General features: G+C 39.4%; 1 protein-coding gene across 15 annotated transcripts in view; it reads right to left on the reverse strand.

Moving 5' to 3' along the window:
* The window catches only part of DLGAP1 (DLG associated protein 1), an 870774-nt gene that overhangs the window by 266848 nt on the left and 577506 nt on the right, over positions 1-26420 (reverse strand). The window contains exons 1-2 of one of the 15 annotated variants that reach the window (XM_038543739.1): positions 25585-25686; positions 3565-3678 (exon numbers count right to left, since the gene is read on the reverse strand). The exons of 12 other annotated variants lie outside the window; for them this stretch is intronic. In XM_038543739.1, coding sequence (XP_038399667.1) covers positions 3565-3678; positions 25585-25635 — 165 coding nt within the window. In that variant the 5' untranslated portion in view covers positions 25636-25686. Of the gene's footprint in view, positions 1-3564; positions 3679-25584; positions 25722-26420 lie in introns of those variants that run through there. 2 more of the 15 variants (XM_038543738.1, XM_038543744.1) reach the window with 2 other exon arrangements.

The following is a 26420-nucleotide window of genomic DNA, read 5'->3' on the forward strand; positions in this document are numbered from 1 at the left end:
CTTCCTTGTCTGTTTCCTACCCCATAGAGTTCTGCACGGATTAAATGAGGTAATGCCCACAAATGCATGGGGAGTGCTCAGTAAAGGTCTTTTAGCAGAGCTCTGCACTACTGTTAGCACTCAGATGCTCCCTCATGATGGATGACATTGGGTTTCCAAGACTCATGCCTGCTTCCAATTTTCTTTCTCAAAGAAAGGTCAAAAATAATTGAAATATATTAAGCAAAACATAAAGTCCTAATATACTATCTACTCCCATCATTTTAAATGAGAATTCCCATCAGTAAGTACCCCAACTCTCTGTCCTGGGGTCTCATCTCTATTCTGCAGGGCTGGGAGGGGAGCCTGTAGCCTTTGGGCCACCAGAAGGTTGCCTGGACTCCCAGTGATTGAATTCCAAATGCCTCTTTTTGGTTCACAAAGGAGAAAACCTAGAAGGGGAAAAAAAAGCCTCCCTGGAAACTTTTGTTTGTATTGAATTTTTTATTTTTAAACTTTGACCCTAGACCTGCATATTCCAGATGTATGAGGACTGTCCAGACCAAGAGAGGAAGTCTGGGCTACATGAAAGTTCTGCTCTTTGCCGCTCTGAGTCACAGAGGTGGGGGAGAGGTTGAAAAGGTAAAGAGGGGCAAGTTTCTTACTGTTTACATTGCTATTTCTAGGACCTAGTACATTTCCAGAGAGACAATAGATTTCTGGGTAAATGTGACACTAAATGAATGAATGAATGCCCACAGCAACTTTGCTTTCACTCACTGTATGTGTGACCTTGGATAAGTCTTTTCACCTCGATTCCCTTTTCCCATCTCTAAAATGGGGATGATAATAGAAGTATAATGAATAGGAATTGTGTGTGTGTGAATGTAGTTTGTAAACTTCAAAGCACCATAAAAATCTGAGAAAAAAGTTAGAAGAAATCTGTCTCTTTGTGGCTACTTTTAAAGTAAGGCCAGCCATAAATATCTTGGGAATTAAAAAAGCAGTGACATTTTTGCTTACAATCTTCTACTCATTAAAGTAGATGTTCTAGTATAAGAATATAAATGCAAATGGAATATATGTGTTATCCTATATAAAAATATAAACATTTCATACACAAAAATGTATCTATTTCTCTTTCAGGATCTTTGAAAGTAGACTGTGTTTTGGTGCTGCCAAATTTATTACCCTTTAGGTTTCCCTAAACTCAGATGAAAGAGGATCACATTCATTTTGGGAGATCTGTGAGCAAAAGCTATGATAAGCTAGGGGTCCTTATAAAAATCTTTCCCATGGAGTACCATAGAAAGTTATATGATCCAAGAAAATACCTTCTGTTCTGAAGGTCTCAAACATTTTGCTGATTTTGGGGGGTGGTCACATCCCCACTTGGTTAATAAAGTTTTCATTTTGAATAGATAAAGTACTCTTATTTTGACTCATCTGCAGCTTTCCTCTACTATCCAAATGCCACACTCCAGAGTCTAAGATACTAATGCAAAACCCTCAGTATGTTTTTGTGCCACTAAGAAAGGAATAAATGCCACCAACTAAACTCTGACTCTCCCTAGATTATATGATTCATTCCAGTATCAAAGATGCTAAAATCCAAAACATATGTCTTAGAATCAAACGCCTTTTGAAAAATATGTGCAAAAATAAAAACAAGAAATGGATGTATTCTGGGATAGTAATTATATAACTTAATGTTCATATTTAATAGTGGCCACATTAATAACAATAATTACCATTCATCAGTGACATGCTTTTGCAAAAAAAACACAAGCCCACATAATGTCTCATCATCCTTACAACTATCTTGAAGGATAAGAAGAATTATTGTAATCTCAGCTTGTCAAATAAACAAATTGAGGTCCAGAGAGCTTAGTAGTTAGCACAGGCTGACAAGTATACCCAAGATAGGGTCCACTGTTTACAATCCAGGGATTTGTCCCCTCACCCCATATTCAGATATTTACTGTCTTTGGAATAACAATTGTTATCTAAAGAATACATCTTTCAGATAAGAAAAACCACTCCCTATGGTTTTAAGATCTGTCTGGAGGAAAAACAAATGTTAATAAAACAAATGAAGGATTACAAGCTTTGAAGTAAAAGTTATGAGACACTATTTCAGACATGAGAAGGCTTACTTTGAAAAGGCTCTTCCACAGGACTTGTGGTTCCATACCCCCACTTTTGCTGGGCTGCAGTAAGGACAGTGTAGCTACATGTAGATAGAGTCAGACATTGTGTGCCAATGACGAGCTGAGAGATGATGGCTGGGAGATGAAGCCATGTGTGAGTGAGTGACTCCTGGAGAGCGGATCATCTCAAGATGGGAGGTTGGATGGTGAGGTTTGGAGGAATGAAAATGCGTGAGATTTTGGGAAATCTGAGAGCCACAAAAGGAATGCAGACCCTTAGAAAGCTGGGACAGCTGAAATGGAGCGTATGTCCTGAAATCTACCAGGGGAGGCCAGTACGATTCTGTGAGCAGTTCTGAATGGCAGAGGTTTGGGAGGAAAACTGAGGCATCTAAGGCTGAGGTGGGATTTAAATCAAAGTTCTAATTTGTCAGGAACCAAAGAAGCTGGGAAAAATAAAGTAGGCATTTGATTGATGAGGTAGAAATAAAGACAATATAGCAAGTGAGAGCAGTGATTAAAATGGTGGATGTCAGGAACAGGTTGCTATTTGCAAGGCTGCTCCCCAGTAGCTGCTGATCTCTTCAACCATTGAGTGTTTCTATTAAAGCAACCAGGGGGGCTTGGCTATGGCTTGAGGGGATCAACCTACTTGGTCTTACTTGAGCTAGATAAAGAAGAATAAACGTGAGGAGGAAAAACTGTATTTATGAAAGGAGAGCTAGAGATCTGATATTTATAGAATAATCTGACATTTGTGGAATAACCTCAGAGGGCTGGAAGAGATACCTATGTTACTTTACTACTTCCAGCAGTCCTATGAGTCTTATGTAAGATGGGCATTACTATGTCCATTTTACTGCTGCAAAGCAGACTCAAAAAGCAGAAATGACGCTCTCCAGGTCATAATAATGAGTAGGAGTCTGGCTTTGTCTGACATCAAAGCTTAAATATCATCCTGCCTCTGATGAATGTATATTGATTGAGTGACTAAACAAATAAAGGGGGGGGGGAGGAGTGCATGCTCCCACACAGCTGTACTTTATATTTAAAATAAGCATAAAATGGAACTAATGAAATAAGCAGAAATATTATCTTGTCACTAATTACTAGTACTGATGAAGAGGGTTTAAACTAATAAATACTTAAAATAATTAAGGAGTAAAACAGCATTAGCTGTCTCACTGTCTCACAGTGCCCTTACCAACTGCTATTGTGAGCCAGTGCTTAAACACAAATGGACAGTTTTGGGAGGACTGGAAACCCTGCAGGACAACCATACCTTTTAAGGATGGCTGTGGGGGGCTGCATGCACCCCAGTGATGAGAAGGCTTCACCCTGGATTTCAGAATGCCTGCCTAACCTGTTTACAGAAATGGCGTGAATGTCTCTGCCTTCTAAGCACTTTTAGCGAGCTCTCAGATTCCCTACTCACTCGGGTCCTTTGCATCTTCTTTACAGCTGGGAGAACTGCTTTTCTGCTCCACACAGCTTTCAACTTGACAAATGCGACTTGGCATAAATGTCCCTGTAGCCTTTTAAGCTTGCTCTTCTCATAGCAAAAGCAGAAAAAAAAGGAGCAAGAATAGGAAAAGGACAATTAACACGATGTGCAGATCCCCAGGTGTGATTGGTGTTTTGCAATCAGATTTCCCTGGCAACCACCCTAACTCCCCATGAAGCCCAGAGGGGGTGCAAAACTTAATTTGCTTCAGATGGATGAAAGATGACCTTTGAAGGACAAGAGCGAATACCTACCTCTTTTTAAATAGGGCTTAGACCCTTTGCTACATCTCCCTCCAAAGAAAAAATTTTAAACACTCTTAAACAAAACTTTGTAAACAGCACGATGCAATAGTGACTCCATCACTATGACCCTATGGGACTATTCTCACCCACGAACATTTATAGGTATCTACAGGGTACCTAACACAATAGTACTGGGTAAATACTCCGAAAGCAGTTTCTAGAACACAGTCTCTGGTCTCAAAGGTGTTTACAAGTTTTAAGTGATTGGTCAAATTCAGGGGATAGATGAAGGAAAGGGAAAAGTAGATTTAAAGCAAGTGAAGCTGAGTGGAGTATTTCAGTATCTTTGAATCACTTACTGAGTTTGTACTTTGTTCTTCAAAATCTTCCCTGATGGTAAAACTGTTCCTTAGGAGTTGAATGTCTATGTGTGAAGTGCATGGATACCATTGAGAAAAGGCATTATGGGAGAAATGCAAGGGGCAAGATCTGTGACCCCTTAATGGAGGGGAGGGATCCATAAACTTTTGGGGCTGGTAGAAAATGTTAGGAGAGGTGACAGCTGATGACAAAGGGGCTGCTGTTGGGAAGATGCCCTGTGATTCCACATCAAGAGGTAGCTACTAAGATATCACATTCTGGTATAATGTGAGGATAGGGGAGGAAAATTAATTTTCTTCATTGTCTACCCTACATTTTGATTGTAGTGGGCATCTGTGGGGTTTGTGACCCTGATTCTAATTCTGGTTCTTGTAGTCACATCTTCATGATTTGGCCCTGGAGAACCCTTCCTCCCCAGAAGGAAACACACTTGAAGTCCATGCATCTCAGGAGCAGCACAAAAGTTGGCTTAGCCAATCAACACATCACATTCCCCAGGCGCCTGGCTCGGGTCAGGGCTGAGCATATGATCTAAGCCTGCTTGGTAGGCAAGCATCTCTACCCTTGCTTGGAACACTGGGTTAAAGATATTTCCTTTTTCATTCAGAACATCCATAGCGAAGAAATTGGCCTTAGGACTTACTGCTGGTCTTTTCATAATCCCAACACACAAACATTATCTCATTCAATACAAAACCCTATGTTGTTATTAATCCCATTGCAAAGATGAGAAAATTGAGACTTGGTGCTATTAAATAACTTACAGTAAATTGTACAGTTAGTAAATCATATTTAGAATTGAAGGGCAGGTTTATTTCAAATTTCTATGTTATATTATTCTGTCTGTGTTTCAAAACTTAGCAATTTTCCATTAAATATAAAACTCAAACATTAAGTTACGGGGAGCTACAATGCTGTAACATTTTGACAACTGTAACAAGAAAGGAGGGTTAGATGCTTGGAAGAACCACAGAACACCCATCATCCAGCAGTTACAGTTGGCTACAGATTTTATATACAAGCAAGATCATAAACATTTTAAAAGTTGCAAGATTAAAAACAACAGAGGTTTAGGTCTGTAGTAAGTATCTTACATTTATTTCCGTTGACAATGATAAGCTAATTTAGAGACTTTCTTAGTTTTTAATGCAACTTGTTCATTCCTCGCATGTCTTTCTGGCATATTTGAGGCATATCTGTTTGCTTGCAATGGCTAGGTGAGCCATCGTCGCTGTAGTCATGCATGGTGGCATCTGTCCACTATATCCCCTGTGGTTTGTAGCTATAATTCCAAAAGTTAAATTCCCTGAGGCAAATTTGAATTCTGTGTCTGGTGTTCAAAAGCAGAAATGTAGGTAGGTTAGTGATCTTCCTGAAGTCAACTGAAGCCCAGATGTAGAAACATCATTCATCAAAACTAAACGTTGGTGTGGACTAAAATCTTCAAATCTCTCAGCAGTTCAGAGACCCTGCTACGTGTCAATGTTTATAGATATGGATCTTTAGCCTCAGAACTTAAAGTCTGATGAGCTTGGAACAGCTAGTTTGCATCAAATCAATCATCTCTAGTATTAATTCTTAATTTCAAAAATTACCAATTTTGAAACAGATTTCATCAAATATTTTCCTTTAGTTTACTATTAAGTTTGGGATACTAAGTTTCTCAAACAGGACCATAAATTATTAGATTTGTACATACACCATTAACTTAGCTATTTGGTGTCTATCAGAAAGAACCAAAAGATTTAAGAAGAGATACAGCTCAAAATTTTCTGCTTTTCAAAAAGTCACTATCATCTGATTACTGGGGCACCTTGGTGGTCCACCTGTTTGGACTTTTCATTCCAAGATACATTCATGACACCTAAAAGTAGACTGTATTCAAATAGGCAAAAATAGGGATCCCTGGGTGGCGCAGCGGTTTGGCGCCTGCCTTTGGCCCAGGGTGCGATCCTGGAGACCCGGGATCGAATCCCATGTCGGGCTCCCGGTGCATGGAGCCTGCTTCTCCCTCTGCCTGTGTCTCTGCCCCTCTCTCTCTCTCTGTGACTATCATAAATAAATAAAAAAATTTAAAAAAACAAAAACAAAACAAATAGGCAAAAATAGAATCTCTCCTTTGTGAACACCATTCATTTTAATTCAATTAAACCATCATCTTTCGAATTATGTGAATATAGTTCTTGACATCTAGAAAGAGTGGAATAATATTTTGGGTGTCTTTATGCACATGTGTAATACAAAATTCCCCTTTAAAAATTATCATATGGGAAAATGGCCTTTTGAGGATTTGTACTCGAAGGCTATATTTCAATCCAATTCCTCTAGGCAGCATGATACAGAACTAATAGGAATTGTTACACAAGCATGTGCATGGATGAGCATGACACTCAACATATATCTGAACCATTATTTCCAAGCTAGCTCAGGCTCTGTTGAAAGGAAATGCCTCGGTTGGAGTATTCTTTGTAGAATCTGAGGTGAGGTTTCTTAGACCAAACTTTATTATGGTATTTTCTTCCTTTTCTTAGTGGTTAAGGTGGAGTTAATTAAGTACCATTTCTTTTGTGACTCTTTCAAAATCCTTTAATGGGATTTATTCATTTACTCAATGTATATTTATTGAGCCTATTATTGTGAAACAGGTGCTATTTTAGGTACTGGGGATACAGTATGTATAATGGGGAAGGAGGAAGATAGGCATGAATAAAGTAAGTAAAATGCATATTAGATGGGCTGTACTACAGAGAAAAAGAAAGCAAGAGATGGGAACAAAGTGTGCACAGAGGAGGGAGAGGGAGTGTGGTGGGATTTGCAGTACTGCAGAGCATGGTCCTTGGAGACCTCACTGAGAAGCCGATCTTGAGTAAAGATCAAATGGGGAGGGAATCAGCTGAAAGATCTGTAGGGCAAGTGTTTGGAGCAGAAAGAAGAGTAAGAAAGTCTGGCTGGTGAGACCTGCCTGCCATGCTGCCTTTGGAGGCCCAGTAGGGCAGTGGGGTGAGAGGAGACAGGAGATGAGCACAGAATGGTGATGGGTGGGGAGGGGGTCCAGATCACTGGGCCTCATAGGCCACTAGAAGGGTTGTCGCTTTTCCTCGGAGAGATACGAATAGCTTGGAGCTTCTGATGAGAGATGTGACGGGTCCTGGTTTAAAAGAATCACTTGGCTTACTGAGTTGAGGTTTCTAGAGGGGAAAATTTGGAGGCTCATACACTAATCCAGACTGGAATTGAAGGCAGTGAGAATGGTGGTAGTGGAGGAGGTAGGGAGAAGATAGAGCCAGTAGGCTTCTCAATGATGACTTGGACATGGGAATTGAGAGTAGAGAAAAGTTAAGAATGAATTCATGATTTTTGGCTTGGTCAGTTGATGGGATTGAATTCCCATTAGTTGAGATGAGAAAACCTAAGGGAGGTGTGGGCTGGGGTGTAAAGATTAGGAGTTCAGTTTGGGACATATTAAGTTTGAGATGCCCATGAGACATCTAAGTAGAGAGGTTGACTAAGGCCCTGGATATGAAAGGCTGGGTGTTCAGGCTGTCTGGGCTGCAGAAACAAATGTGGGCGCTCACATGGTATTTAAAGCTCAGATAATAACGGAGGTGACCTAAGAAATGAATGTCGATAGAGAAAAGTGACCAAGAGCTGTGCCCATTTGGTACTGACCCAACCACAGGGGATAGGGAGCTAAGGAGGAACAAACAAGGGATTCTGAGAAAGATCAGCAAGGTGTGTTGTCCTGGTAGCCAAGTGAGGAATTTTTTAAGGAGGAAGGAGTAATGAACTGTCACAGTGATTTTTTCCTGGTCTTAATATCACGGGTACACTAAATCAGCAACATTCATTGTATTCCTTAGTCATTAGCTGCTTTCTACAAAGAGTTCTGCTGTTCATTAATTAGCTTTATCTTCCCAGCAAAATGCAAGCTTCTTGAGAGCGAAGCTTTTGTTTTCTTCTTTTGCTCTCTCTCTAGAGCAGTAGCTTTTAAATAGTTTTTGACTACATTTCACAGTACGGAATACATCTTCCTTTGGAAACTGTATATGCACATATACAACTGAAAGAAAGAAAGAAAGAAAAAAAGAAAGAAAGAAAGAAAGAAAGACTGACTTAACCTGTGTGCCATGTACTCTATCTTCTTTTCTGTTCTCTTCTATTGTATTCAATTTAATTAAAAATAATGTTTTCTATGACCAACTGAATTGATTTCACTAGCCACTAATTGGTTGCTATCGTTGGCTTGAAAAGCACTGTTTTGAAAACATCTAGCACAGAGCACCGCCGCATTCATTATTAATCCTGGGACAATGTGATTCATCTTTGTTTCTCCCAAAGTACCTCCTGTACAGTAGTAAATGTTTAAATATGTGCTTGTTGAATGAATAGCTTTGAGACCCTAAAGTAATAGTTCTAGAATTGAGCTCTCTGGCTCTTACCTACCTTAACTTTCACTGATTGAAATTTTATAGAAGAATATTTCATAAAAGTTCTCTAACTTCAGAATGAGGACAACAATATTGTCCTTTCTGAATGGGCCCCTGTGTAGCCAAGAGTCAGAGAAAGCACTGGCCAGGGATGCCTAAACAGATGGAGGGAGTCCATTAGTTGGGTTAGGACAACTTCTACAAAGCCAGGTCAAGGCAGCCTGATGGTGGAAATGCCTTTGCATGTTTTTGATATATCAGCCTCTAAGGGCCAGGAGCAGTGAGGTTCAAAACATTTTTAAAAGCTAATTACAACAATTTTTAAAAAGGCTTTTATTCACCTTAGAACAATCCTGTTTTTTTTATTTTATTTTAATTGATATGGCCTCTGACATCCATATGAAACGTGTCTTTTAATGTTTAAATCCTGCATACAGAGCTCCTACAAAAGTGTCACAGAAAAATGGAATATTTTCCTACCAGGCAATTCTTACCCAGGTAGCTTTTCACTTATAGGGAAGGAGCATAGCACAATGAATACAGTATAGAATTTGGAATCAGGTAAACTTGGATTCAGATTTGACTCTTTCACTTCCCAGATGTGTGATTTTGGTCCGATGACTTTCACATCTTTTAACCTCAGTGTTCTCAAACAAAGTGAGGACAGTAACATATATATCAGGACCTAACTATAAGGACATAAATGATGTTAAAAAATGCATATACAATTTCTATTAGATAATTGCTTGATTTTGGAATTCAAAAGGTATTTTCATGTAGAAATTATATCGTCCATGATGATTAAATTCCCTCATGAGGCCAACCCCTACCTTCTATTTAATTCATAGCAGATCTGAACCATGATGGAATATGCAATAGTTTCAAGGTTACTTCAGCCTGGAGTAGGAGGGGGCTTGGGATGGGGAAGATCAGTGCACTTGCGAAATTTCTAGAGGCTGGTGTGTAAGGGACAGTTGATTGGGCTGATGTCCTCAGAGCAGAACAGACAAAACAGATTTTTTTTTTAAGATTTGATTTATTTATTCATGAGACACACACACACACACACACACACACACACACACACACACACACAGAGGCAGAGACACAGGCAGAGGGAGAAGCAGGCTCCATGCAGGGAGCCTGACGTGGGACATGATCCCGGGTCTTCAGGATCACACCCTGGGCTGAAGGTGGTGCTAAACTCCTGAGCCACCCGGGCTGCCCAGAACAGATTTGTTTTAAGGAACTCGCCCAATGAGATGAGCACTGGGTGTTATACTATATGTTGGCAAATTGAATTTAAATAGAAAATAAATTTTAAAAAATCAACAGAAGTGGAAAAAAAAAGGAACTCTCTCATGTGGTTATGGGGAGCAGTAAGTGTGAAATCCGTAGGGATGGTTAGTGGTCTGCAAACTTAGCAGGAGCTGAGTCTTGAGGCAGAATTTCTTCTGCTCTAGGAAGCCACAGTTTTGTTCTTAGGCCTTTCAACTGATTGGATGAGGCCTACCCACATTATCAGGGGGTAATCTTTCCTTAGAGTCAACTGATTGTAGATAGTAGCCATATCTATAAGCTTCCTTCAGAGCGATACCTAGATTAGTGTTTGATTAAATAACTGAGGACTCTAGTCTAGCCAGGTGGCCACACAGAACTACCCATCACAGATGGAGACTCTAGTGGCAGCTTCTGAGGTAGTGGGCGCGGGACTCCAGAGGCAGACAGGGCCACCTCAGTGTTTACTGTCATATACATTCTCCTCAGTTGTGAGCTGCATATGCTCTGTTCACTCTTCTAAGGAGTTAGTTTGGGCCAAAAACCTATATGTAAACACCAACTCCCTAATCAGCTGTTCAGAACATCTGCAAAGGCCATCCAAGCAGAGAAACCTTGCTGTGCCAGCTTTGCACACAGTGCCTAGCGGAGTGCCTGACAGGTGCATTCTCTTTAATAAGACAAAATAAGTTATTCTGAATTTAATTGACAGGTTTTTAAAAGCAGGGAAGCCATTTATGAAATGTTTGTTTCTTGCTGACCAATGAACAGGAAAATCTAGTCACCTGAACCATCACATCATGTGAAATAAATAGGAGCTTCAGATCCTTTATTTCAGCCCTTCTACATTCTAAAAGGCCAGGAATTCCACAATGACCTGCCTTAATAAAATGAATATAGAGCTAACCTAAATAGAGAATTACTGTAACAACCTGCACATACTATTAATGTGACACTATCGCAATATTTTAAGAATATTTGTTTATAAATCTGGCTCACCCACCAATCTGTAAGCAACTTGAGAGGAGGGATGATATTATTTGTCTGGCAGAAACTCTGCTTTTTTCATGTCTATATACTCAGTTCCAAGCAATGTATCAAATAAGATATAAGAAAATAAGATAAAAGTGCTCATGAAATCTTTTATTATATCACCTAAGATATACCTGACTTATTAAATAGTTGAGAAGTAAGCATGAGAATCTTTAGTCCTGGATTTTTCTCCACCAATGGCAGGGAAGAAATGTAGCATCCAATGTGGGCTAGTAGGAAGGACTGCAGGTCAGGAGGGGCCTGGTCGGTGAAGAAGCTGATGGGGGTTGGTATAGTATCTGTGGTAGGTTTGTCAGGGGGTGGACATATATAGCCAGCATCCAGAGGAAAGGTTGTGGTGGCCTCCAGGGAGCTGAAGTTGGATGTTTCTATGAAGATCTCTGGGGAAACACAACCACATTCCACAGTGGGGTGGAATAGAACCCCTACTAAACCCACACGGCCCCATCACCAGATTGCGGCAGGACCAGTCAAGCAGAATCCTAAAATTTTTTAGCTCACCCAGTGCATTCTAAAACACATTTCATGGATCACTCTTCCATCAAAATGCTTCATGGAAGAGGGTTCTAAGACAGAAGAGGTTTGGGACATGCTCTATATGGCATTGTTCTCTTAGAGAGTTGCCATCCATATGAGCAGCATAATGGTCACAGGATGTCTACCAATAAAGAAACCTAAGTATGTCAAATTCTATGCCTCTTCTTTGGGTGAAGATCTGTCCACATTATGTTTTGATAAATATCATTTACCTCATTTACAGTTTATATGGCTAATATGTGGCAAAATTGGGCTAGGATTCAGGTCTCTTCTCTCTTGGACCTATATGGAGCGTTTCAGCTCCATTATATTGTACTTATTTATCCATCCAGTGGACTCAACGAAATGAAAAAAAAAAAAACATTAATCTAAATGAGTGCCTTCCACAACTTGTAAAACTGTTTTGATCTCCCTATCTGGATCTGCAGAGGATAAACGGAGGGTGGGCTCTATGTGTAGAAGGGAAAAAAACCATAACAGGACTCAGGCTCTGGGAGCTTCCACTTTGTGTCAAGTCTATGCCATTATTTTTTTCACTTCAGGAATCTGTGCAAATGAAAGACAGTAACAGAGAAATGAATGTGGCATTGATCTATAAGGATAGGTATGTGGCACATGGCTTGCATTTTATATCATAAACCTAGATTGTGCCACGCTTTCACAGTGAGAATGGTAATGAGGTAAGGATGTCTTACTCAAGATAGTACATGATTCTCTTTGGATACAAAAGAATCTCTGCGCATGGCATGCACACCATCATCCCTTCTATTGCCAAACACTGACTGCAATTCAGTCTTCAGTATTTCGTCTCTCTCACATCCACGAACACGCAGGCAGATTTCATATTCAAGGATGATGTTTAACCTATTACAGAAGTTGTATGTTACCCTGAGACAGTAGCAACACAGATATATTTGTTTTGAGAAAGGCTTTTGGTCTTCTTTTCTTTCTTTAGCTTTCTGGTAATAAGTCAAACTGACCTGATTCAGGTTTTTCAGATACTCATGCTTTCCTGGTAACAATGCTGGCTTTCTGCAATTCATACAGCCCTCACTACAGCTGGCCGAGTGGGTCCTTAACCTCCCACTCAAGCTGGCAGTTGTTTGTGCAGAGTAACAAATTTTGAATTAATAGAAAAGCATTAAATTAAGCTCCACTTATGATATCCCATTCGACAAAAAGGAATTATTTTTGTTTTCCCTGAAACGGGTTTGGACAACAACCAGAAGACGACACAAAGCAGAACAGTTTTGTGTCAGAATGTCCACAGGAAGCATTTTTCCTATGAGGACATAGTTGTTAAATTAGGAAAAAAAACCCACAAAACTAAGTGGCTTCCTAATTTCTACCCAAACCAGTCAAATGTCTGAATTAATGCCAGAGGAAAGGCATTTCTACCCAATTTCTACCCAATTTCTACCCAAACCAGTCAAATGTCCCTGATATCACTGGAAGTCTAAAACGTAGTAAATACTTTCTGGGGGTGAGTAGGATATTGTGGAGTAGGAGGCAGGAAAGGGGGATCCTCCCCTCCAACCACTGAGGCAGAGGGGGTTAGATGACTTTGTCCCTGGCACACACACCCCCGCCCCTCAATCTGGCAACTTAAATGCATTCTCTAGTTTCATCCAAGATGCACCTAGATGTAAATTTTGAACTCATTACAGTTGTAATAAATATGTGGTGCATAAAAACAATAGAAACTCATAAGTGATTTTTCCTCTCTGGGGTTTCTTAGGGATGGGTTTTTGAATGAGAATCACATGAGTAACAATTGATTTTTTTTTTTTTTGCCCAATTTTGTAGAAGGCATAATTTTCTTGAAATTTCTATGAATGGAGAAATACATTTATTTGTTTTGTTTTAATTTACAAAACATTTTTTTGAAAAGATTCATTCATTCATTCATTCATTCATTCATTCATTCATGAGAGACGAGAGAGAGGCAGAGACACAGGCAGAGGGAGAAGCAGGCTCCTTGCAGGGAGCCTGATGCAGGACTCAATCCCAGGACCCCGAGCCAAAGGCACACGCTCAACCACTGGGCCACCCAGGTGCCCCAATTTACAAAATATCTTGCCTTTGTTCTTATGCTACACAGAAACCAATGGGGACATAAAAATTGTGTCTGGGAGGCATCTGGTTATCATGAAATGCTTAAATCAAAAGTTTGTAGCATGTGTGATCAATAAAAGTAGAGGGAAACTGGCTCATTTGACCTAATTCCCCTATGAGCATTATCATTGGTTGCTTCAGAAGGATACAATTCAGATGATTTTTAATATCTTTATTAAAGTCTTTGAAGAGGTAGATTTACAAAGGTAGAGTAAGTGTAAAAACTCTGTCATTGCATTAATTCAATTAACAATGAACACTTCACAACCCATTCCTAGAGAAGTTGATGATATGAAGAAAGAATTGACTGAAAGACTGAATGAATACAAATAATATCTGCAATTTATTGAACTGATAAACTAGCATAAAGATTTATTTACTGGGTGATTTTTTACGGCATTGTTTGTAAAAGCTAAAAAAGGGATGGTGAATAATGTTGCTCAATATTGTTAATGTGGCAGTTCCTCAAATGTTAAAATATAGTAGAATGTGGTCTTCATGAAGCAGGGATTTTTTTATTTAATTCTATATTCTTAGTGTCTGGAACTGTGCCTGGCACATGGTAGATGGGCATTAAACATTTGCTAAAGAAATGAACACTCCTAGATAATGAAGCACTTTACAGTTATTAAAAAGAATGAGGTGATTTATATGTACTGCCATGAAGAGAAGATCAAATATATGATAAAGTCAAAAGGGCCAAATGCTGAACAGTAACTTACAGTATGATAAGAGTTTGTTAAAAAGAAAGAAAAGAAATGCATGTATATATTGTGTTTGAATACACGTGTAAAACATCAGAAGGAAGATGTCATCAGAAGGATAATAGTTGTGGTTACGTTTAGGAAGTAGAAATGGGGAGCTGGGAAGCAGAGGGGTTTTACTTTTAACTCTTTACCATTCTGTACCATTAGTATTTTTTTTTTCAGAATTAACAAATAAAACTTTAATGGAAAATTAATTCTGTGGAAAACCCCCAAATCCATTTAAAAAATGAAATCTATGAAAAAAAAAACCAAAAATTCACAACTCATATAGGTCTATTTTTAAACGTTTATGTTGTCTTTACATTATTTCAAACTACAGATACTACTTCGTCACTTGCAAAGAAAACCCAAGGAACAGGTTTTTACTGGAAATTGATGAAACTTGGGCGGGAAAATCAGAAAATGGAATCGTTAGAGAGCCATTACTAAAGAATCTATTTTGCTTTCCTATTTTTTTCAGCTTGGGCTAGAATTTTATATTCAAAGTTAAGAAAATTTACGTGTAACTGTATGCAAAAATCCATATGGTCCATGTCAGTCTGCACCACTTATTTTCAATGAGATAAAACAGCATATTTAAACGTAGAATTTTCTCATTGGATTTAGACGACTCAGCTGGTTACCCAGCAGCACTCTGCTTAAAAATAGATAGGATGACATTTGTGGGTGTTTTTAAAAAAATACCCTTTGGAGAAAGAAGCAGAACTCTAATGCCACATTTACCATGTACATTATATAAGAAAGACAAGTTTTATGTTAGGAGGACCTCACATAAATTATTCTCCTTTCTAACATATAAACTCTAGCACTTTTGGAACCGATCACCGTCACTGGTTGTAGAAGGGCATCTCATCTGAGTTTCGCTTTTGGGTGATTGTAATTAATTTAACAGAAGCCTAAACGTGGATGGAAGTAGTTTCTTATAATTGCAGATGGAGACTCTGTCGTCGTTCACCCTTCTAGACATGTGCTTTCTCCGATCACTCCTTCAGCAGCTATCTGTTGGTGTCAGCTCTGCAGCAGGCACCGTGGTTATGAAAGTGCATATAAAGGTGATTTTGAGTATATTTTAACTGACTTTATAGACCTATTTAATAATGTTTATACCAACCTGCCAAAAATAGGAAGTGGTTAATATCAGCCTTAAACCTGCTGTCATATGATTCCACAGAGTCTAGAATAAGAATTAAAGTAGGTTGAGCTGAAAATACACTGTCATCCAAAATTTCAAACTGAATAGATATATGGGAGAATTATAGTCAATTAAGGTATGAAATATTAAAATCAGTGTTCCAATCCTGGTAGCATCACTGATGCCAAAGGATTACGACATCAGGAGGAAATGAAGACAAATGCATCACTTTTCCACCTAGAAAAATACACCTATCGTAGAATCCTACTGATTTTCTTTATTTAAAAAAAATACATGTTAGGAGGAAATTGCATCTATCAAGTAACAGGAAAGAGGAAATCAGATCTGTGTGAGAGCCCGGGTGCATATCATTACTAGGCAACATTTTTATCCTCAGTTTTTAGAGATGTTTTCTCTGAGTACTCATAAAAGGTAATGGGATTAGATTCTCTTTCTTCCCTTCTCAAGCATTGTCCTGACTCTGAATGCTGTCCACACAGACAGTAGGTGAATGGTATCTGCCCACCAAGGAGGCGTTGCACTTTTTCGCCCCTCCTGTTACGTGACTTGAATCCCTGGCTTGCTCCATTTCGGGCTTGCACCTGCTCCTTGCTCTGAGGTAGCGCACTGACCTGAAGTCATCACAGAGGGTGATCAGGTTAAGGAGATAGAGTCCTCAACCACACTTTCTTCCATCTCTCCTTGGAATCTACTTCTCAAAGGTGGCCTAAGTGGCCCTGGACACATTATTTCATCACTATTGTATCTTCCATTTCTTAGATTCTGTGAAGGCTTTTAATGGTCCCCACCCCCCAACTCCTCCTGAGAGCAGGGATTTTGTGTTTTCTTTTGAATAGCGTGGTATAGTTCTGAGTACCCCGTGGCATACTGTAAAAGTGAGAAATACTAATGAGGGACAAGGAAGCAGGCTCTCAAAGCCCTGGGGCTGGCTACAGGAGAACTCAGAATGAGGGGGGGAAAATAAATCAATTTCTACCACAAAAGCAAGATTTAACCTCTTATTAGATCCAGCTGCTACATGTGAAAAAGTGTGTTAAAAAAATGGCACAGAGGTTTTGTGAGGGGGCACCATGCATGTGGACTAGGCTTTCAAGATAAGTTTTCCATTTTCTTTCTGATTTGGGGTGTTGTGATATAACAGGATTTTGGAATTCAAGCATATGTTGTTTTCTACCTTTTATGTTTAAACCTCCACTATAACGAATTAACTCTCCCTCCCCAATAACTTTCTTTTCTATAAAAATGAAGCACTTAGGGATGCCTGGGTGGGTCAGCGGTTTAGGGCCTGCCTTCAGCCCAGGTTTGTGATCCTGGATTCCCAGGATCGAGTCCCACATTGGGCTCCCTGCATGGAGCCTGCTTCTCCCTCTGCCTGTGTCTCTGCCTCTCTCTCTCTTTCTCTCTCTCTCTCTCCCTCTCTCATGAATGGATAAATAAAATCTTAAAAAAAAAAAAAGAAGCACTTAGACATATGGTAAAATTTAAATATAGCCCCTTTTAGGACTCTTCAGTTCTATTTGTATGTGGTTTTTGACCTGGTGTGAAAAAGTTAATTTTGGCAAGCAATGGACATTATTAATCTTATACTTTATACAAACATATCCTCTTTGTAAACGAAACTTTCAAAAATACCAAACTTATAAAAACATTAATTTATAATTTCATTTTAAGAAAACAGAATACCCCGGATTATCAAAGTCACATGCAGTGAGGAATGCAGCAAGTACTAACCCCTTTTTTCTCTTTCTAGATCCCATGATAGCTTGGAAAAGAGACTTTTTTTTAACCAGCACATTACTAGTTGATGACATCTGATTTCTTAGCAGTTTAAAAATAACGTAGATTAGGATAGAGCCAGGAATTAAAACTGGGGAGAGGAAAGAGGCAGAGGGTAGAAATAATAGCCACGCATCTGCGGTAAGAAATCTTCAGTGAATGATAAAAGAACAGAATTTTCTTGGTGTTCTAGCCCAACAAAATCACTCTCCTTCCACAAGCACAGGACTTGATTCTAGTGTAATGAAAGCTAGCAAAAATTTAACTGGTTTACATGAAATAAGGAAATCCTAAAATACTAGTTGCTCTTTTTTCAAGGCAACTTTTCTTTTAGCTCTTCATCAGTTTCAGTCATGCTGATTGGGGTCTTTCACTTGCTATCAAATATACCACTGTGTGGTCTATAAACAAGCGTAACTAGACATGCTCAACTGTTGTCAAGCACAGTAACTGGGCATGCTTGGAAGGCATGTTTGTATTACCTCAAATGCCTGGCACTGTGCATTCCACACACATTGTTCATGTGTTCACATTGTTCATGCTGATGTACATGGGAAGTGGAGGATTCACTTTCCCCCATAGTCACCCTAGCTGGTAATGAGCTGCAACCTTCTTTGTTTAGAATGAGTGAATTCTTAGAGCCAGGTTATTAACTACGTAATTCTAAATTTACTAAATATTTCAGATGGATGTACAATGATTAGATAGTAGTTTATAATTTGTCCCTGAGATTTGGACATACTAATTGGCCCTTTTGAGTTGCTTGTTTGTTGTAGGTAGATTCTGTACACATTCAAACCCTTGATAATTTATTAATGATGCGTTCAATTCATATAGGGTAATTTTATTCCAAATGTGAATGTGACATGTTTTACTACTGCTCTTGTTATTTATACATGTAATAAAAAGATCATAGCAGCAACCATAAGTAATAGTAGCATCCATCGCACATGATAAATTTATCTTCCTTAAGGAAACAATTGTGAATTTTAGACAATTTGTCCTCAAATTGAAAGACAATAGGTAAAAACAACCTGTGGTTTTACTGTATTTGAAAATAAATTAGTGTGCATTTAACATGGCATTTTGTTTTCCTTTTATAGCCTGCCTTGATTTAAAAAAAAAAAAAAAACATGTCAGGAAGGAGATGGCAAATTTGATCTGGAAGGTGAAGAAAATCTCTTTTTAAATTCCAGATCACATATTGAGTTGTGTAGTTGAGCTACAACAGATAAGGAATTAATATCCACATCATGGATGAAGCAGTTCTGGTATTATTTACTTGTGTACTTTCTTACTTTCAAGAGAACTGGGTGGAAGGCCTCATTTTCTTTACACACTGACCCTGGGATTCACAAACTTTATTATTTTCTTTATCTCATGATAACTCTGCCTGTAGGGCACAACTGGTGAATCAATTAATCCATCCGTCCATTCATTCACTTTTTTTTGTTCTTTTTTTTTAAAGACTTTATTTATTCATGAGAGACACAGAGAGAGGCAGAGACATAGGGAGAGGGAGAAGCAGGCTCCGTGTGGGGAGCCCGATGCAGAACTAGATCCTAGGACCCAGGATCATGACCTGAGCCAAAGGCAGATGCCCAACAGCTGAGCCATCCAGGTGCCTCTTTTTTTTTGTTCTTGAACTCCCTCAAATCTTCTTTTTTCCCATTTCCACCTTTATTGAGATATAATATATAACGTTGTGTAAGTTTAAGGTGTACAACATATTGGTTTGATATATATTGCAAAATGATTACCACCATAGCTTTATCTAATACCTCATCACATCAATTAAAACACCTCCCCTTTTTTGTGGGGATAACATTTAAGATCTACTTTCTTGGCAACCATTCACATTTATTGAATGCTTTCTACATGCCAAGTCCTGTGGGAGAGGAAGACATGGTATCAGTGGACTGGTATTCACCCCCAGGGATCTGTCTACTGAGGGAAAGGTAGAATTAGTGGAGGGGAGGGAGCAACAATCATTTAAATGTGGTTTCAATGAAGTGTGGAAATTGCTAACAAATACCTACTGGACAATGCAATTAACACAGAAGCTGGTTCAAGGAGGTCATACTTCACTTGAGACTTGAATGATGGGCAAGAATTTGCCAGTGGGGCCCAGGTGGAAGAGGATATTACAGGAGAGAAGAGAAATAGCACATGGGAGGCATGGCTGTGTGAAAAGGCACAGTGTGTTCTGGAGGAAATACCAAATTATGTACAACACGTGGAGATTGCAAATGAACTAACTTCATTTCAGCCTACACCTCTCTGGGTATTGCTAGAAATAGATTAAGTAGAAGGCACTCAGTCTCCTGCTAATAGTCTTGACTTGCCTTAAAGCACAATAAATCTTTTTCAGAAATCCTTTCCTCGGATTGTCTTCTATCAGGAATATGGCACCAAGAGACCAATAGAAAATGGCTCCTTTTGTTTTGTTTTGGGGACACAGATTCTTTTTTCTAAATCCACATTTCCTCCCTTCCTCAGCATGCCTGTTTGTTCAGGGAAATTGCCCACACCAGCCTTTCTTCAAAACTGATCACTCATGCCTCAACAAGGCATTTCATCATCTGCTCAGCCACTCTCCACAGGCACATCCCACCCTAGCCACCGTCCACTCTTTTCCGTGCAAGACCTCACTTCTATTCATGTCTGAATCCCCACACATGGCTTCACCCTTCGCCCCTTTCCTTCTGGGCCTCTCTCTGACACATGGCACTGCATGGAGTACTCAGAGGTCCTCTCTGCCCTACATATCAGCCTTTGTAATGCCATTTTTCTTGTGTTATCAGCTCATTTGGAGTCATCTTTCAGTTCCCAAAATATCACCATTGTGTTAGTTTCCTAAGGTTGCTGTTTCAAATTACCATAAACTTAATGGCTTAAAACAACTCACACTTATTCTCTCATGGTTCAGGAGCCAGAATTCCAAAACTGGTTCACTAAACTGAGACCAGGTACTTGGCAGGGCTGAGCTCCCTCCGGAAGCTCTAGGGGAGAATCTCTGTCCTTGCTCTTCCACCTTCTAGAGCTTCATTCCTTGCATTACTTAGCTCAAGGCCCTGTCCTTTGTCTTCAAAACCAGCAGCATATCATCTTCAAATCTCTCTTCTGCTTCCATGGTCTCATGGCCTTCTTCTGTGGTCAAGTCTCTCTCTGACTCCCTCTTTTAAGGACACTTACGATTACACTTAGGGTCCACCCAGATAACCCAGGATAATTTCTCCTTCCCAATTCCCTTGGCTAATCACATCTGCAAAGTCCCATTTGTCACATAAGATAACATTCACAGCTTCCTGGGATTGAGATGTAGCCATATTTGGGATATTTTCCATATGTCTCAACCACCAACAGTGTCATCATGGTGAGTACTTACTCTGATGAGCTAGGGTACCATTATTATCTTTGTTTTACAAATGAAGAGACTGAGGCACAGAAAGGTTAATTGACTTGTTCCAGGACACACAGATAGAGACATGATAGAAAGAGGATTCAAACCCAAGTCTTCCCAATCTGAAAGCATTTGCTGTGCACACAATGCTGAATCATCTCTCACATTTTGTGACTGTGTGCATCGTGTTGGTCTGGATCACAAGGACCACAGACTATCATGATCAGCACAAAATGGATTGTTCCCCAGAAACTGAATATGTCCTGTCTCTAGCCATCCTTCTAGATATTTCTTCCACAGAAAATAAGCAGTTGGGTGGTAACCAGAAGTAATTTGTTTCTCCCATGAAAGACCAGTGGAAGCCCCCTAAGTGTTTGACATCAGACTGTGGCCGACAAGCATTAAGGCATAACTGAGCTCAGGCAAAAGCACTGTTGGAAAGAGTAATCATAGAGCAGGACCAGGAAAAAAATCCATGTTGAAAAGGACAGTGGACTATTGTGAAGAAAAACAATGTATTGAAACAAAGCTCTTCATATTAGGATATATATCATTGCATCACATTTATCTTTCTTGATATTTTTATAGCCTATAATAAAACCATTAAAATAGCCAAAAATGGGGCATGTGAGTGGCTTAGCCAGTTAAGCATCTGACTCTTGATTTGGGTGCAGGACGTGATCTCAAGGTGATGAGATCAAGTCCTGCTTTGGGCTCTGCACTGGGTGTGGAGCCTGCTTAAGATTCTCTTTCCCTTTGCTTGTGTACCCCACCCCCCCAAAAGCCCCCCAGTCAAAGGACAATGGAAATAAAAAAAAATAGGAGGCTGTTATTCTTACTACGGAGAAAGCAAGAAAGACAAAATGCTGCAGACACAGAGCCTGTAGAAAAAAGCTTGAGAATAAAGAGTATGGCACGAAGAAAGTTACCTTCAGAGTAACAATAAGGAAAAAAATGCATTCAGAGCAGACTATTGGAGGTCAGAAAGCTAATGAACAATTCATAATTCATTTTTAAGTTGAAAATGCTTTCTTATTCGAGGCAGGCAGTGGGCCATGTGGAGAATAGAAAGAGCTGGCCCTTAGAATCAGAGGGAGGGGCTCATGCCTTAACATCCGGCTCATTTATGGCAACTGGGGCCTTAGTGGTCTCATTTGTAAAATGGGAATGAGGATAAGATCATTTGTAAAATGGGAACGAGGATAAGAAGACTAAAGCATTTATGTGAACTGCTTTAGCACAGTACTTTGTAGGAATGAGTAACATAAAGAATCATTGCATTTGGTTTCTGCAACCTCATCAGAACAAAAGGTAATGAAGCTTGTTAAGGAGTCCAAGTGTCTATTCATGCATTCAGATGGAATTGGCTTTGCACTTGTTTGTGGCCACAGCTGTGACTAAGAGGCTGGATATCTACCTTCACAGAACTGATAGGCTAGTGGAATAGGCGTCCTATATAAAATAGTAGAAGCATAGTGGGAAAATAATGGGTGCTATGGGAATTATTGGGAGAGGGGATTGGGCTCAAATTTGGAAGCCCTCCAGGAAGCGCTCTCTGGAGGAAGTGCCGTCTCAGACCAGATGAGAAGGTTGAAAGGGGCTAAGGAAAGAAGGAAGGAGTTTGAGCTAGATGGACAGAAGAGACAAAAGAGGAAGCAGCTGGTACAAAGGCCCTGGGAAGAGAGCACAGCACCTATGAGAAAGTTAAAAGTAGAACAGTATGGCCAAAGTACAGCATCAATAGAGGGAGTGTGAGGCAGTGAGGCTGTGAAGAAAAATGTTCCCCGGATCGGTCCTACCCTGTGAGGCATGGTTGGGAGTTTGGCCTTTATCCTGAGGGTGAGGAGGATACCACTTAGGAGGTATTTGTAATCTCCTAGGTGGGAAACTCTTTTTTTTTTTTTTTAAGATTTTATTTATTTATTCATGAGAATACACAGAGAGGAGAGAGAGAAGCAGAGACACAGGCAGAGAGAGAAGCAGGCTCCGTGCAGGGAGCCTGACATGGGACTCGATCCCAGGTCTCCAGGATCAGGCCCTGGGCTGAAGGCAGCGCTAAACCGCTGAGCCACCCAGGCTGCCCGGTGGGAAACTCTGGAGACTCAACTAATAAAGTGGCAGAGAGAACAGAGAGAAGTGAATAGAAATAAAATTTCTAGGGCTTGGGGATTAATCCATTCATCCATTCATCTATCCATTCATTCAACTAACTTTTATGAGTCTACCTTGGAGATGTGGTGAGGGAGGTAGAGGGAAAAGAAATCAAAGTTTTACCCTGGGTTTCTGGGTTGAAAATAATGGTTAGTTAGTGGTGCTATTTAGAGGGGTAGGGAACACAGAGGAAGGAGGCTTGTAGGGAGGATACTGAGCCCAGTTTTAGAGATGATAGGTTTGGAGTAATGCCTTTATTTTCATAACACAGATATCCTGAGGTCCCCCAAGCTGTGAGCATAAATGAGGTGATATTGACAATTAATAACTAAGTCTAGTGATATTTTAGTCCTCTCTCATCTTTGCTCCTCCTCCACTTAATCCTGAATGTCCCCAAGAATGGGTTTCACGTGTATTTGGGAACAAATCTGTTGGCCGCCTCCTGCTCAGTCTTCCTGCAACAGTGCCAAGAACTTCTTATGATGGTGGGCCATCTGTGACAATGCTACTGCTTGGTTACTAGTGTCCCCAGTAGATGGCTGCTCTGTGGTCTTTGCTAAGTGCGTGTGTGTGTGTGTGCACGCACACACACAGACATAGGGAAGGTGGTGATGCTGTTTTCAGTAGATTTTCTCCCTAATAGATTAACAAGCACAGAGTTAACATGTGAGTCTGTAAATAACACATGCCTTGCAGTTGGCATTGCTAAGAATGTCTGAAAGGACTAACAACTTTACATGTCATCTTGAAGCATGAGTGGGTTGACCACTGTAGAAAAAAGAAACATGAAAAGGATACAGGTCAACAGCCTTGCACATTTTCATCATAAGGTTGGTTAGATAGCAATGGTGGATACAAAGGTGTGCTAGTATACAAGTTTTCTTAGTTTACAAATGACAGGGAATAGGAAACAGCAACCGGGTGGTTACAAAAGTTTGCTTTCTGGTTTGTTCCAGCTTTAAAATAGACACAGTGCAACGCGTAGGTCTGGACCAGTGATACTGAGGAGAAGGGGAAAGAGGAGCATATCAGAATTAAGAAAGCAGAACAGCGCATGGGGCAGTCAAGAATGGTCTAGAGTGATGAGGAATGAGAGAGGAAGGGGAAAAAGAGGAAAAGAAAATGAACACCTTACAAATCCCAAACAAGCCACCATATTTGAGCTTCCAACAGAGTTCTGCAAACACAGAATAGCCGTGAAATTGAACATATTTTAGAATTTTGAAGTATGAAGAGTAACATATGTCTGTCTTTGTGTTCTTAAAAATGAGCCGTGATAGACTAAAATGCCACATTCCTGCTTCTCATAGGTTTACTAAATTGGAGGCTTTTCAAAAGAAATGCCTAAAATTTGTAGGTGAAACATGGGTGATCTGTAGGGAGAACTAAATCAGTAGTAGTAGCTGGATAGTTGTGCTCAAACTTAGCATCCCGTTTATACCTCAAGGGAAAATAGACATTGGGAACATTATAAAGGGAGGAAGGATAAAAGTTCTTCATTTTCTATAAAAGTCTGTGGTGATGTTTAAAGATTTCCACGAAACAAAAATATCCGGTGCCCACAGCTCATTTCCCACGCGTAAAAACAGAATGGGAAGATTAGACAGTAGGAATAGAAGAAACGTTTCCTTTTCATTTCTCCAAAATTTCCCACATACTTTGGCTATTTTGCATAGAACTTCTGAAATCTCTTTTGAGGTCACCTACTTTGAGAGAATAGAGTCTCTGATTTTTCAGGTGACATGGCAGTGAGCCCAGGAAACAAATCTTCATCGCATTTTTCATTTTTGTTATTCTTATAAAAAAAAGATAATCATTTCTTTCCCCATCTTGCTAGATTTTTGCTAGTTTGTGCTATGAACTGGCTAAAATAAAAATCCCTGTGTTAAACACTGAAAAATGGTATCACAAAAAGCTAAGCCAACCAGTAATTGTTTTAGCTCTTATTTCTGATGCATAGTAGCCAAGGTAGCAATGAAAGTCTCAGAGAGGTCTGATAGTTTTTAGTCCCATCAACTTTAGTGGACAAACAAGTACATTTCCACACAAACTGAAATCATCGAAGCCATGGTAAATCAAGAAAGTAAGAAGAACGAAAATTCATGTTACCGGTATGCTATTTTAAAAATATAATCCTACAAAATAAAACCCACCTAACCTGAAGCTGTGGAATAATTTTAGCAATTGAAAATTACTACCTTCTCTAGAATAACATGTACTTAGAAACAAAATGACTCAGAAACCAACATGATGTATTCTGCTTTCTCTAGAGCACATTCAACATCAATTTATAATATATCATGCCAAATATATTCAATAAGCTGTGCTTAAATAATTTTGTCAGTCTTTGCTGCATCTAAATATTCTGCTGTTTAAGTAAATTCATTTTGCATTACAGATGATGAAAACAGTATTACAGAAATGCTACTCTTACTAAAAAGCTGAATTTCTTCCTTAGCCCCTTTAGTACCACAAGCAGCCTATTTTTTTTAAAGGGTGCATTGGGGGTACTCTTTATAAAACTGTTCATCCCAAATTCACATACATCGTGAAACATGAAATTAACTCCAGCATGTTAAAAGAAAAATTATGGATTAGCACAGAAATCAAACACAAAAAGACTATTCATTTTCTTTTCCATAGCCCAGAATTGCCATTAGCTTACCTTATTAGCTGAAATGCCAAACAGAATGTCTTTATGGAAAATTAAGTTCATTATTCATCTCAGCTTTGATTTGGTATAGTGCAGCTGAGAGCATTTAGCTTCTCTCTATGATTTGCCGATGCAAAGTGGGTGAGTAAGGCAGTAAACACAGAACTTGGGAGGTGGGGAGTGGTTGGCCATGGCTCACAACTCCAGACTTGCAACTTTACATTTTCATTCATATGAAGATACATAAGGAAATCAAACCTTATAAGTGAAGAATAACACTTAAGGAAATAGTGTGGATTTTTAAAGCCCATGCAATTTTGCATAGCAGTTGTCAGAGTCTTGCATGCTCACTGTCCCAGTAAAATTACATTGCTATCTATCATTATCTCGGTAGATTCTTAGGCTATTGATTCACTTTGCAGCACATACAGTGGATAATATATACAGGGGTGGGGGAGGTGATCTCTGTGATTTTCTAGAAAAAGAATACTTGGTTGTCTGACCAGAGACAGGACAGATGCATTTTACAATTTTGATAAGTGTGCAGACACACATAAATTGGATATGACATTCTAATAGCTAATGAAGAGAGAGATTTTAGCATTCCAATAGTAAAATAGCAATAGGTATCTGTCCTCTGGACATCAAATTCACTTAAAAAATAAGTCATATTCTTTAATAATTCATTAATTTTTAAAAAATGAATTAAGCTGGTTTTAGAAACTTTTGCACAAACACTTTTTCTTTCTTAAATAATGACTTCTACAGAAAACATTCCAGAAAAACCTCATTTAGTTCAAGTGTGAGTCTCCTTTCCATATGGGTGAAGGAAGTGTTGCTGTGTCCTC

This window comes from Canis lupus, chromosome 7, assembly GCF_011100685.1.
Source record: "Canis lupus familiaris isolate Mischka breed German Shepherd chromosome 7, alternate assembly UU_Cfam_GSD_1.0, whole genome shotgun sequence".
In the NCBI taxonomy this organism is placed as follows: Eukaryota; Metazoa; Chordata; class Mammalia; order Carnivora; family Canidae; genus Canis; species Canis lupus.